Source organism: Caloenas nicobarica, chromosome 15 (assembly GCF_036013445.1).
Source record: "Caloenas nicobarica isolate bCalNic1 chromosome 15, bCalNic1.hap1, whole genome shotgun sequence".
In the NCBI taxonomy this organism is placed as follows: Eukaryota; Metazoa; Chordata; class Aves; order Columbiformes; family Columbidae; genus Caloenas; species Caloenas nicobarica.
The window spans coordinates 15,389,708-15,404,708 of NC_088259.1; the positions used below are offsets into that span (position 1 = coordinate 15,389,708).

Here is a 15,001-nt window from a genome sequence, read left to right on the forward strand (position 1 = left end):
TCAGTCAGGTTAAGGGTGACGAAGATTACACATGCATGCTGATTTATGCCTTAGAGGCTGGAAATAGTGTCAAGTGTGATCTCAGCAGAGCTCTGCTCGATGACTCAAGTGCTCAGTTCGGTGTTGTACTCTCAGACATCAATCCTCATCCAGTGAAATGAAAACTCCCCGGCCAGAACATCGTTCAATAAAGTCCTGATCTGTAAGTGGTATTAGTTATTAATAAGATAATAATGATGTTTTCAATGTTCATGCCAGAGCCAGAATCGAGCCTTTATAGGGTAAGTGCTGCTGAAAGGCAGCGCAAGGGAGCAGCGCCAGCCTCAAAGAGCTTTCAGTGTAAATGTGCCCTGGATAACTGGTACCCCTGCGAGCCACGTATGCACATACTCGTGTGCTTCTGAGAACGTTTTGCTGCAAAGCTTTTATGCAAACAGGTGATATAACCATAAGTCAAATGTTTTTAAGGACAGGTCTTTACATTATTATATTTGGATGTCAGAAGTTCTCGTAAACCGCAGTGGATCTGAAGGTGGCTGTTACCTCAAAGACACGAGGCAGTTTTTCAAGTAATTCAATCTCTGCACTACGTTGAAGTCAGTGCTTATTGACTGTTTTTTCTTCTTCTAACCATATATGCAAAACAAAACCCGGAGAGGGTGATTTGGCAGTTAATATTCGCTTAAGATACAAAAGGCCAAGGACTAGAACCACAGGCGCCTGCATTGCGAGCTACTGGTTCTTTTTCTGCAGGTGCCTTTCCCTCTCTGGTTTTAGCCTGCACCTGAAAAACCTTTCCCAGCACAGACATTATCAAAATTCACGTATCCCTATGAAAAGCATTAACTTGGCCCTACGTTCTCTTCCCACAGTGAAAAAAAAGCCTGAAAATTCCCAGCTGAGCTGTATTTGCAGCATGCTGGGAAATACCAGAGACGGAAAGAATAACGCAAGAGCAGCCCAAGACTGAGCACTTTGCTTCCAGCTGCCTTCAGCCCTTGCCAGCACAGGGAACTCAGCAGTTCGGTTTGCTACTGACCAAGTGCTTTTTGCAAGACAGCTGGAAGGAGTGACGGAAGGGATGGAGGGAATTCCTCCTTCAGATGCCAGCTGCGGCAGGACGGTTAGCTCTGAATCTTTTCCCGTAAATTAATTTAACACCTCTCATTAATAGCATCCAATTGCATAAGGTAGCAAATGTTTCTAAAAGAGCTGGTAACGCACCAGACACAAAATGCTTCGTATCTGACTCAGTAGTGCAACCTCAGACCATCCCGCTATCAATTAAATATTGTTACCCTGACACGCAGCTGAAGGAGCAGCACATCAGTGAGGATGCCTGCGATGCTGCTTCCCTGCGGTGTTTGTTCTGGCACTCAAAAGGGGGCACGTAGCCTGCCCAGCTGTCATTACAGGTCCTTGGATAAGTGAAAATTCACTTTTAACAAAACACAATGCCTATTCTTCTCTAATTGAGTCAAGCAGGCTTGTATTCTAATGAAAAGGCATTAAACCAAGGGAGAAATAGATAAAAATAAGTTATGCTGTGCTCCACAGTACACCTGTGACTGCAACTATAACTGCTGGGTAGACAGACAGGCAGACACTCTGTCAGCTTTGGAAATGGGTCATAGTGTTGTGGAAAAAAAAACAGTAAAATGAGTCAAAAGTCAGCTTTCAGTTCTACAGCTCTATCTATACTGTGGAAAAATAGTTTCAAGTTGATTACCCTTACTCTAAGAATTAATTTATTTTGGATATACTCCCAAAAGAGTCTCATCAGCCTTTGACTGCATTCCTGTTTCTGTGCTATGCTTTATAGGTACTGGCTGTGCAACCATGCTAACATAAAAACATCTACATTTCCAGAATCAATGTAAATTCCCTAATTTTTATTATTTTGAGGGTGAGAGAGGATTCTGAATAAATTTTAAAACTCCTAATAATGTTCCACATTCAATACATGTTGTGTGGAGTTTATTTGGTTTCCTTCTTCATTAGTATTTTAACGTATTAGTCAAAGTTTTAATCTAAAGTTGGATTAAAATATACGTGAGGTCTTGAAGTGACATAAATTTGATCCTTGCAACCAGCACTATGATGTGCTATCGAACAGCAGGTTTCAAAGGTCGGAACTTGGATTATCACCTTTTTTGTCTTATCTTGGCCCCCTAACAATCCCATGTCTCTGCTATATTGTTTTGGCAAAATAGGTCAACGGAAGTGTCAAGTGGATGCCACTTTCCCAGGAAAATAAAACTTCAACTGTAATATGAACTGGCATCTGAAATTCTCAGTATGTTTAGTGCATACACACGCTATTCTACATTTATTAATGAATACACAGCTACTTCTACACAGCTATAAAACCATTCAGCAACACAATCAAACTCGCAAGGAGAAAGCAGAATTAATAGTTTGTTTTCCCACTCGCATTCGTTGTCATTATATGATCTTTGGTTACCCACATTAGTCCATTTTCCTCCCTCTGCAGCCACTTTAGCCCTGTATCACCAGGCAAGTGTTTTTTCTCCCACTACTGTGCAATCCCCAGAGCACAGAAGAAACGTTGACGCCTAACACAAGTCTGAAGGTGGCTGGAGCCTGAATTGGACACAAAGTGTGTGTAGATGGAACGTGTCTCTCAGAGACTTCAGCTGCCAAACAGAGTTGTTACTGACCGCATGCAAATGGAGCTGTTTGTCTCTTACAGCTTGGTGAAACTCAAGTAGCAAAAGGCATCTACATGAAGTAAAGGTCATCTGACTTCCAAATTTCCATTTTCTACTCAGTGTATGTATAACGCTGTGGGTTTTTCCTGAACGGCCAATTTTTAATATAGGGCAGAGCAACATAACTTCGTGTGCTGGCACTCCAAAATGGCTGAGCCAGTTTGCTGCTGCAAAGCATTAAATGCACTTGGCACAAAACGTGTCAATCCCCCCTAGAAAGGGGTGTCATCTTATAGGTAAGTGTTTTGTCCTGCTCTGGAGGAGCACTGCCTGTAGTGCACGCTGAGGTCTACATCCAGAAACCCACTCAGACAACAGCTGGGCTTTCCAGTAACTTCAGTGGGTACCAGATTCTTATTTGGCACTATGAATTATCTTTGAGATTTGGGGTGAGCATGACTGAAGGCCTGTAAAGAGCTGGAATATCAAGAGTGGTTTTCTGGCAATTATGCCTGTACGACCAATTTGGTTTTCTGCAGAGTTATCAGTGTCGTACTAGCAATAAACGCGATTTTGCATGAAGATCAGTAATATGACCCGAAAGGCCAAAACTTAAGGCTAGTTTTTACTGTTTCGACTACCCTAGGATTTAAACCCAGTGTCAGCCCTAACTCATTGCCAAACTCCCGCAAGCACTGCTAGACAAATTAAAGCTCCACTTTAAGGTAGAGGCCTACTTTAACCTCTGCTTTAAGGTAGAGGCCTCAGCAGGGAGCAGGGCTGAAGCACACACGAGGCCTCGGCCCCGCTGCCCCAGCCACGGCGGCTCCACGCGGCCACCTCGGTGCCGGGCCGGAGCGGCCACCCGCCCCATGGCGAAGGCACACACGGGGCAGTTCGCCTCCCACGGGACGCACAGGCCTCGCCGTGGTGGGCGCAGGGTTTAGTGATGGCGGTTCGGCCTGTCAGGGGTGTCCCCCATGGGGGTTTCCCCTGAGGCCGGTGTGGTGGCAGAAACAAGAAGGGTTTCGGCCTCGCTAAAGCGAGGTGGGGGCGGCACTGTTGTCCCAAAACCAGGGTTCTTTACCCGGGATGCGTACAAATGAGCCAAATTCAGCACACAGAGACAAGATATTATTGCAAAGTCGCGCAAGTCTGGATGCTGGGATAAAGCCAGCACACCATGTAACGGGCATTATATACAAAACCTTGTTGCCACTCAGGGCAGTCCTAAAGAGCCAACTGGTTACACATTTGCATATTGCATTACATAATCCTTTTAGCGTATAATGAGCAATGTTCAGCAAAAGGACACTTTATCCAACAGCCTCGAGGTACGTGTTAAAGCAAGACTCAACCAACAGTGCAAGCTTCAAAATGGCCAAAGCTGCGAGGTCAGTAGCGTCTGTAGCTCGTGATTTGGTGTTTTGCAAGTCACTCTTTGTTATACGAGCAGACTGACCTAAAACTGAAAGGATTTACACATCTTTAGGTCGGCAGCTGCAGACAGGACGCACTCCTTTAGGGGATGGCAGCAGCACCAGCGGGAGCCCCCAGCCCGGCGGCGGGTGAGGGCGGGTGAGGGCGGGTGAGGGCAGCCGCAGCCTCGCCGCTGCCACTGAGCATGCTCGGCTCCTCCACATCCGCCCCCGCTCAGCGGCCGACAGGCGCTGGGAGAGGTTCCCCGCCGGTAATAAGTGCCGTGCAGGCGGCGGAGCTGGCGTGCCGGCCTCGCTGCCGCCATGAACCCCGGCGGCAGCGGGGAGGCGGCGCCCGCCTTCCCCGGCTCCGTGCAGTGTAAGTGGCGCTGCGCGCCAGCGGGGTATGCGCGCTCCGGGGCCCGCGCGGCGGTGAGCGGAGTTGAGCTGGGGCCTGCGCGGGCCCCGAAACCTGAGTAGCGCAACAAACAGGCGGGAGCGGAGCCCGGGAACCTGGCTGGGGGGGGGAACCCGGGAATCTGGGTGACGCCGCGGCCCGCGCAGGCCGGGAGCGGCGGCGGGGCCCGGGCGGGCTGGGCGCTGCGGGGCCGCGGCCGCTGGGCGGGTGGTGGCGGAGACCCCCCCCACCGCCGCGGGGCCCTGAGACCTTCGGGGAAACGTGCCCGGGGGCGCGGGAGGCCCGTCCTCCCCGGCAGCGCCGTGTCCGCCCCGCCGCGGGGGTCCCGCAGCCCCGGGCCCGCAGGGGCTGCCCCGCAGCGGGGGGTGTGTTCGTGCGTGTGGGGCGGAGCGGTTCCCCCGTTGCCGTTCCCTCCCGACGAGCTCTGCTCCTGTTTCCGCAGTTCCCGGCGGCACCGCCGTGCTGGTGGAGCTCACGCCCGACATCCACATCTGCGGCATCTGCAAGCAGCAGTTCAACAACCTCGACGCCTTCGTGGGGCACAAGCAGAGCGGCTGCCAGCTCAGCAGCGCGGCCGCGGGCGCCGCCGGCACCGTCCAGTTTGTGTCGGAGGAGACGGTGCCGTCCGCCCCTGCGCAGAGCGCGGCCAGGACCATCGCCTCGGAAACCCAAACCATCACAGGTAGCGTCAGGTTGCGTCCCAGGAGCTGCGAAACGCCTGTGCGAAGTGGCGGCATCGCGGAGCCCTCCGCACGCGTGGCCCGGTCGCACTCGGCTGAAGCGGCACTTCTCACGTTCGTCGTCGTGTACCCGCAAGCAAAAAAAAAAGAAAAAGTGGTTTGCTGCCTTCTTGGTATGGTAACAACTACCTAATTGAGATGCAAGTTCACTTAGGGGACTGATGAGCTCTAACACGTTGTGCAACCAACTTGTGCGAACTAATTAAAATCGTCAATACTTACGGAAATTAATCGAGTTACTATCCATTTTATTTTTTAAGAGTGCTCTGGATGAAAAACAGACTCGGAATTGCTGTCAGGCACCAATCCAGGCTTTTTTATGTGAGAACACTGCATTCCCTAACGTTGCACCCGCAACTAATCGGCACGAAAAATATTACACAAAACTTCTGCCTATGCAAAGGTTCAAGTGAGGTCTTGATCCTGCAGACATTTAAATAAAACTGTAATTTTTTTCCATGCATGAAGGTTTGCCCTTCTATATAAAGTTTTGTTTTGTTTTGATCTGAACCTTACTAAAATCCAAATTATTTGACTTTAATTTGGATAGACAGATGAGGGTAGAGAATCTGGAAGAGCAGTGAAACAGACTGAATTTGGGGCTCGCTTCCAGGAATTTTTGTATTACAATCCCTCAACTCAGTGTGGGTTTTGGATGAGTCATTTTTCTGCTTCATATTTACTCGTCTTTAAAATGACGGCAGTTATGTCCTTCTGCCCTTTTGGGGTATAGCATTCAATTGATTTAAAAGCTGCTACTTTGGCTGAGAGAGTTTCACCTGTTATTCTTTTGAGTAACAGCTAAAAACAGTATAGTTGAAAGAGGCTAAATTTCAACAATTAAAAAAAAAACCAAAAAACAAACGTTTACCTGATTCCTGTTTGACAACATTTGCCATATAATTTGTTTGTTTTCTCCTTTGGGCTTTCAACACAGCCAGTGTTGAAAAACAAACATACCTTTATTAATGTAAGACCTGGACAGGCATGAGAAGAAACTGAACTGAAGAAACTGAGGGGTGCAGTCAGATAGGGCTCAGAGGGAGACAAGTGGCCCTATGTAGTGTCGTACTAAGTTCAGTGGGTTCCTCAGGTCTTGACAGAATTTTCAGTGATAGCAAGGGAGAGAAAAGCCTCTTTCCTTTCTTCCTCCCCCAGGTGAATAGGAACCCAGGAACAGGAGTGTTGGTGGAAAAAAAAAAAAACCAAAGAATAAATTGATGAAACTAGAAACTAACTATATTTTTTCTCATTGGAGAAGTTAATATTCTCAAATGAAGCTGTTCTATGTGTTTAGTTTCTGCACCGGAGTTTGTTTTTGAGCATGGCTATCAAACATACCTGCCCAGTGAGAGCAGTGAGCCTCCAACTGCTGCTATCGTCTCTACTCCACCAAAACCACGTTCGAGAAAATCCGCTTCCTCGCTCACACAGAAGAAACTAAACTGCTGCTATCCAGGTAAGGTGTGGACTACACCTTCTTCCTTTGCATTTTAAAATTGGCATTTTCATATAGTGATACGCACGGTAGCTCTGTCTGCCTTAAGCAGTTAAGACACGCAGGACCTGGAAGGCAACCTGCTTACTGAGAGTGTGATGTACCATGGGTACCAGTGGTAGTTCTGTGATTGATTTGACATGTGTGAGAAATATTATACGTGCCTTTTGCATTATATGTTTTGTCTTCGATCAGTTAGCATTTTTATAAGGATGGATTGAACCGAAGTATTTGGAGACCTTAATGAGTAAAAAAAAAATGCAATATGCAGAAAATGTGTGCAGAAACAGCCGCGTAGATGAGTAGTCGTCTTAATGGGAGCAGAAGTCACAGTCCCTTTTCTCAAGCTTGCCTTCATTTGAAAGGCACATTTCAAATGCTGATCATTTCATTTCTCTGCTCTAAAACAGTAGCGCTTTCCACTCGGGCAGGATTCCTGAATGGTGAGCTGTTACCCAAGTTCCCATTTGCACTAACTTGAAGTCATACGTGGAATAAATTAGTTTCCCCAGCATCCCCTGTGTATTGTAAAGAGCATCTGAAATCCTAGGCAGATTCCAGGGAATTTGTTTCAAAGCTTACATAAAACAGTGATGTAGAGAGTGAATTGCCTCCTGGGGAAGCATCAGGAAACTAAAGTTCATAGGTAAGATGGTCACTGTTTTAAGTAGATGTGAGTAAACAAGATGGGTAACTTGTTTTCTGTTAATACTGAATTTTAAAGAAAATGTTCTTGAAAATAGACATGATGGCCGGAATATGGTAGTATATTTCTATTATTTTGTTAGATTCAATTGACTGATCTTAATCTTACCATTTTCAGGTTGCCAGTTCAAGACTTCCTATGGTATGAAGGATATGGAACGTCATCTACGAACACACACAGGTCTATATAGTTTCTACTTTTTTTTGGTTGGTTTCCTTCTCTTGCCTATTCTCCTACAAAATGATCTATCTATAGATAAACTATGTGGAACGTACACGTGTGTCTGTATGTTTTAGTATCATAGTTCTCTGTACCCAGGGAATTGCTCTTTCTGGGTTAGCCATGTCCCACCATGGGCAGTCCCACTCACAGCTACGAAACATGAACGCTGTACGTTAAGGCACAGTTAAATTTCTGAGGTGCGGACCATGTGTTTATCAAGATGCAGTGTGGTGGTGATGCATAAACCTGGTTTGCTCTTCAAATGCAACAATGATCCCAGCCTCTCACCTCCCTTAGCCTTAAACCGCAACTTCGTAGTTGTAAAGGGAGAATGTTCCAGAGGGTCTTCTGAATTTGTTGTGCCTGCAGCCTTCTGGAGCGAAGAAGAGTTCTTGGCTGGTGGGATGGCTGCTGAAATCCAATGTCCAGCTTTTGAAAAGTAGCTCCATTTCTGTTAAGTGTTTACTCTGCTTTTTTTTTTTTTTTTTTTAATTGCAACAACATCCTGCTGATGCAAAAATTCTTGGTGTGTTGGTGCTCTTGTGTTTGTTTCAGGAGACAAGCCCCATAAATGTGAAGTTTGTAACAAATGTTTTAGTCGTAAGGACAAGCTGAAGATGCACATGCGTTCCCACACCGGGGTGAAGCCTTACAAGTGCAAGCACTGTGACTACGCCGCTGCCGACAGCAGCAGCCTCAACAAGCACCAGCGCATTCACTCCAACGAGCGTCCTTTTAAATGCCAGATCTGTCCTTATGCAAGCCGCAACTCTAGCCAGCTAACTGTACATCTCAGATCTCACACAGGTAAGTTTGTACTAAAATTCAGATTTGGGTTTGAAGGTCATAGGGGAGATTTTTCAAGGTGTACAGGTGTCAAGGTACCAGAAAAGGCCTATTTGAAATCCCAAAAGCACCTGGGCATCCAGATTCTGTGAATTTCTTGGGCATAGAGTCTAACAGGGCAGTACAGCTCTGCTAAAAATACCTGGAAGCAATCAGAGGCAGATCTGACTCTTGGTAGATTTTCTTCTAAATTGATTTTGAAACTGCCTATTAGATGTTCTTAAACCAGTAGCACTAAAGGATCTAGTGGATTGATGGATTAAGAGCATCTAGGTTCTTATCTGCATCTCAGATCTGATCCACTATATTAGAAACACTGAAATTGCTTTATAATCGAACTAGTTATATCAGTGCAAAACTCAGCTGGATAATTTAGTTTTTCTTGCATCAGTAAATTAGGAAGTAATTAGCAATTTAAGTTACATCTTTCTTTGACCTTTCTTTGTGGTATCTTCCATGTGCAGACTGATGGACATGAACACTAGTATGAGCAGCAGGAACTATATTTTTGCTATATGAATAGAAAGCTTTAGCCTCCAGGCTTATAAACATTGTCTCATTTTATATTTGCATTATTTACCTATGTTTCATTTTAATAAGATTTCTCTTCGATAGCTTGTTCCTAGAAGTGATTTGCTGTAAAGATACTGCTGTCTTTGGACAGTTGTCTTCATATGTTGTCTTTCACCTAATCCAGGGTACTGGATTAGTTTCTGTGTTGTGTTTTATACATTTGATTAGTTCTGCGAGTTTTAGCTGCAAGGTGGTTACGGTTCAGTGATTACTAGATTAGCTTTGAACCTATCCTACATCTAATTCTGAATTCAAGTACTAAACAACATTAGTTCAGATGTGTGCAAGATGGGATTTATTTTGAGTAGATAAAAGAAATAAATCCCTTGTGCATTGTGAAGCAGGGGAGGGTTAAACCAATCTGTCTCTAACAGAAAAGAATCTTTTATCCTTCACAGATCTGCTGTGATGGAACAGGCAGGGCCGTCAGGCAGTTGTTTTACAAGTTTCCCTCTTTCTGTTGCTGTATAAGATGATGTGATGGTCAGTCAAAATAGTACGGGTTGTTGTGAGAAGTTATCTGTTAGTAAACACACTAGTCAGAGAATATGGTATCGCATTTTCCTCGTGTCATATAAGAGTGTGCATACTTGTGCAGTTATGTACGTGGGCAGGAATGCTCTGAATTTGACTGTGGAGAACCTATGAGTGATCATGGTTCTCTTGTATTTCCAGTAGAGGGAGATTTTTGTGGCATTAAATATTGCAGTAGTTGGGAAGGGGTTGTAAGCTACTTTATCTCCTTTTGGCTGATCAATCTATTGTATCTTATGCTGAAATGCAAGTCTTTAGTTTTGTTGTCTCTTCCATTTCTCCGAAATAAATCCTCTTTAGTAAAAGGACTTTTTTTTTTAATTTGCTGAAAGAAGGCACTAGAATTTTGAAAGTAGTAATTTCATCCTTGTTATGTTACAAAGATGTTATGCACACAGCCAATTTTAGTGGAAAAGTAAGACTGGTATGTAGAATATATCGCTTACTGGAATTAAATTAGTCGTTCTCTAGAAGGTGAGTGTAATCTACATTGCTCAGAGTGAGGTCATCTACCTAGCATTACTTGTTGAACTAGTCATCTAAAGATCAGTTTCCTGTTAATTCGAGTAAAACTACTCTTACAATTAATAATTCAAGGATTAGACACTGTTTAAAAGCTATATTCTGTCAGTGTCAATTATGTATGGACAGAAATGTAAAGAGATATAAGTAATAACCCACCATCTAAATAAATGGAACCAACATACTTTGCTATGTTTAGTAAATTACTAATTCTTTTTCATACGTCGTGTTGCCCTGTATGTGAAAATTAAGTCATTGCAACACGTACTGTGCCTTCATCAGCAAAGCAGATAAAAATTCAGTAGCTGAGTGTGCAGCTGAGACTGTAAAATGAACTAGATGAACAAACAGCTCATCTCCATTAATAAAATCTGTTTAATATAGATAATACACCATGTATCTCAATTATTAAACAGATACTTGGATTAGCACAGTAGGCCACAGCTTGATTTGAAAAATATGAAGCTAAACCTATGACATATGTAGCTGGATAAGCAAATTATGCAAAATTATACAGTTATCACAAACTCTATAAAATATTAACTTATAAAATAAACCAGCCATTTGCAGTTTGATTATTAAAGAAGATAAATGCTTGCTAAGCTAAGTACACTCTCCTCCTTCCCCCACCAACAATGTCTTGGAACCTAATAACACAATTCTTCCACTTTTTTGAAGTAATACCTACCTAAAGACTTCACGCTCGGGTAGTTTACAGAACCACTTATTTAGATTAAAGGAAAAAGAGAACAGTTATTTACTTGGGTTGATAGGTTTGCTTTGGATTTTTTTGAATGATTTCAGAATGGAGTCATTGGTCTTTACCTTGGAATTGATTATGGACTAAACAGAACTACAGCTTAATTTGATCATGCATGTTGTGACACAGGCCTGCAAATAAAGAAAATGCAAAATAGTCGTTTAGATCCAGATCAAGTGGTTATTTGTGTAGGCAGTCTGACAAAAACAGGCTTACAGAGATCTTGCAGATGAGTGTGTGCATTTTTTGTGCTATATCAGTTAAGAATGCAACCTAACTTTCAACTACTATTGTAAGCTTTCTGGAACAGCATTGCTCTCAGGAAACAAAACAAACAACAACAACGCCAAAAAAACCAACCACCACTACTTATGAATATTTTATGTACCTGTTTGAATGAATGCAAACTGATATTAGATTTTCTTGAAGTAATCTGTGCAACATTATTAGGTGTGATACATGGTGCAAATATCTCTTTCTTGGTTGCTGTAACGCCAGAAAAACAAAAGCTTAATGTTACTTGTCTGTGTAGGCGCATTTCCCCAGGGTCCCATGCTTGCATGTTTCATTAGTCTCACATTTGTCTTTTCCAGTTGCATTTGTGTAGCTGTGATCCCTCTTTTTTTTTTTTTTTCCCAACTATAGTAATGCTGTTGTTGTGCAGCCACCTGCTGCTGACCGAGGTGTGGACTTTTATCCCTACATCTCCCTGTGTTCTGGACAAGAGTTTCCCCTGCCTTCCTCTGCCAGCAATGGTATTTGTGCTGCATCACATGAACCAGGCCAAAAAAAAGGAATCGGTTTTTCTAGTTGGCTAATCTAACTCAACTACATGGTTGAGCAGTAAAGCTGGTGCCTGTTGAGCATCCATTTCTGCAGTAGCCTGCCATTTACCTGGGCTTAAAGTGAACCTACAAGCCTCCCTGTAAATCTGGTAGTATAAACATGGGTGTGTTTATGTTGTTTCCTTAGACTTCAAAAATATAGCAGCTGTTGAAGTTAGTGTTTATTTTTATTAATTCTAAACGCTAGTTGAGACACACTGTTGCTAAAGAGGGACAAATGAAAAACTTTAGTTGCTTCTCTGGAGCACACTGAACAGTTTTACACACAACACAAACTAAAAAATGGAGAATATCTAAGATGCAGACATGAAAAGGCAACAGATGTGGGCAGGCATGCGTGTGGAGAGTTTGTATGTCAGACCAGGTGATAAATACCGTGCTATTAAAGTTCTCTACATCTTGAAAATATGTTGGGAGTTTACAGGTATTTAGAGCACGTCAGCTGTACATAATTCATTATAACATTGGTCTCTCCAGTGGATCTTGGGGTCTCATCCCTAATTTGAATTGTGTTTTTTGTCGACAGGAGATGCTCCTTTCCAATGTCAGACATGTCCTGCTAAATTTAAAATCAACTCAGACTTGAAGAGGCACATGCGTGTGCATTCTGGTGAGAAACCTTACAAATGTGAGTTCTGTGAGGTCCGGTGTGCCATGAAAGGAAACTTGAAATCACACATTCGTATCAAGCACAGCATGGAAAATACTCTCAAGTGTCCAGAGTGCGAATTTCAGTGTGGAAACAAAACGAGCCTTCGGCACCACATAAGAACTCATCAGCCCGAACAACCAGTGAAGTGCGCAGAGTGCAACTACTCTTGCTCCAACAAGGCAGCTCTGAAAGTGCACGAGCGAATTCACTGCAAAGATCGTCCTTTTAAATGTGAATTCTGCAGCTTCGATACCAAGCAGCGGAGCAACCTGACAACCCATGTGAGGAAAGCTCATGGTGACAAAGTCAAGACCAAGAAGCAAACGGCAGAGAAGGAAGGAGATAGGCCAAAGCAAGGTGGCTCCAGGCAAGTTGCCAAACTGGATGCCAAGAAAGCTTTTAAGTGTGACCTGTGTGATGCCTCCTTTGTCCGAGAAGATTCTCTTAGGAGTCATAAGAAGCAGCACAGTATGTATAATGGCTCTAAAAATAACGAACTGGCTGTTCTGCAGCTCCAGATGGATCCCAGTCGGCAGGCCAGCGCCCCAATTACTGTCAGTCACCTCCAGGTCCCACTGCAGGCTGCTCAGGTTTCCCCATACAATGAGGGAAGGGTCAAGATCATCGTGGGTCACCAGGTCCCCCAGACTAACAGCATCGTTCAGGCTGCCTCAGTCAATGTCGTGCCTCCTACGCTCGTCACCCAGAATCAGGAGGATCTCTCGGCCAACAGCCGCTTGCAGCTGCTGGGCCAAGTCAGTTTGTTGGCACCACCTCCAGCTCCCATGTCCCAGAGCGAAGCAGGGCCTGTGGCACAGCCAGCAGTTCTTCTCACAACCCACGACCAGAGCGATGGAAGTGCTTTGCATCAGACTCTGATTCCTGCTGCTCCTGTCAGCAGCCATGAGGCTTCAGCAAACCCAGCTTTCATCACCAGCTCTGGAATCAGCTGCTCTGACTTAGAAGGCCTTAATGCTTTGATACAAGACGGAGCAACAGAAGTGACTGTGGTTAGTGATGGAGGTCAGAGTATAACAGTGTCCACTTCAGCTCCCCCTCCTATATTTTCTTCATCGTCTCACACGGAAGCCCCTAAGCAGACCTATTCTATCATTCAAAGTGGAGCCCATACGGCTTTGCTGTGTCCAGCAGACTCCATACCGGATTAGTCGCAAAGTACTATTGCTAAATAAATGTTGGTCTTGGAGACAGTGCTGAGTTCAGCAGAAATGCACAGCACATAAGTGAATGCAGGATTTGTCCTACAAAGCCAAATTCCTTCCACTTACACGTTTTACTTGTCTGTACATGGAAACGTGTATCTTGTGTGTGAAAAGGGGATGTGTATATTTATGTGCCTCTATTTAAATCGGAGGCTGTGTTCTTTGTAAATTCGGACCATCAAAGCAACTGTGGACAATTGCACCAAGCAGTAAGCTTCCCAGAATATGATTCTTGTATTGTGCCGGCTAAAATAAGAAAGGCTCACACAAAAAGGTAATAGTCCAGGCCATTCTGAAGTAGATTTTTAAGTGCAGTCTGTTTCAATTATGCGCTATGTATGCATTAACTGCACCTGGCTGATTGTTGATCTGTGAGAAATGTCTACTATGGGTCTAATGCAGCCCTAGTAAAGTGTAAGGAGGTTGTTCCTTGATATCTGTAGAAATTTCTGTCACCTGGCACTTAATCTGGAAGTGCTTATGCAGAAGACCAGGTGATCATTTTTAGAAAACAAAAGAATTTTGTGTATCAGGAATAACTCACTTTGTTAGCAAGAGCACGGTTGCAAATCATAGATATGGCACAGTGATCTCTGTCAAAGACACCTTTGTTTTAAAAAACAAAACAACTGCAAATATATTTTTTACAAACACTATGTTTTGTTTTGGTTTTGATGCTGCCTGCTTGTAGTTTCATGGGTGGTAAAGTGTGTTACGTTTTTGTCTCTATTCTTTTGAAGCTAAACAGGAAAAGGGAAAATATTAAATTAATTCCGTTTAAAACGAACAAAAAAAGCAATTCTAATCCAAGGTGTGAAACTCTAATGTAAATTCAGATTGGATCACAAGGAGATAGAAATATGCATCATATAATGGTAAATTACTATAATGAATGAATTCTAGGCTGTATTTTGAACTATGCAATATTATAGTCTTATCTGGTGAGCATTCTCGTAGTGGTAGCTAATAATATCTTCACTACCACACTCTCTGGTTAAAGGACGGACTCTCAACTTGGGAACACAGGCAGCTCCACAGGGGCTTGGGTCTGCGAAAATCGGCGATGGTTTCACAGCCAGACAGCATCCCAAGGACAATTGGTAACATACATGAAGACTGAAAAGAGACTTCAAAACCACCTCTGAGATAACCTCTTGGGGAATAAAAGTCAAGTTACATTTCACAGTATTTGCTAGTGGGAGACAGTGAATGATTGCTTTTTGCGCTAGAAATATGCTTGGAAAACTTGGATATAATAAGGGCCGCTTTCTGAAAAGGGCTCGTGTTTGAAATTTTTAGCTTGTACAGATTCCATTGTGTGTATGTGGGGGAGTCCTGCTCCTGCCCCCTGGGTGTACGTACTCTGCACGGT

General features: G+C 43.9%; 1 protein-coding gene across 1 annotated transcript; it reads left to right on the top strand.

Moving 5' to 3' along the window:
* The first annotated feature begins 4,318 nt into the window (after positions 1 to 4,318).
* Positions 4,319 to 14,780, top strand: ZFP64 (ZFP64 zinc finger protein). Its single transcript, XM_065645924.1, has 6 exons — positions 4,319 to 4,469; positions 4,951 to 5,190; positions 6,546 to 6,707; positions 7,570 to 7,632; positions 8,230 to 8,481; positions 12,281 to 14,780. Exons 1-6 carry the CDS (start codon positions 4,415 to 4,417, stop codon positions 13,573 to 13,575), a joined length of 2,067 nt encoding a protein of 688 aa, XP_065501996.1. The 5' UTR covers positions 4,319 to 4,414; the 3' UTR covers positions 13,576 to 14,780.
* Positions 14,781 to 15,001: the final 221 nt, after the last annotated feature.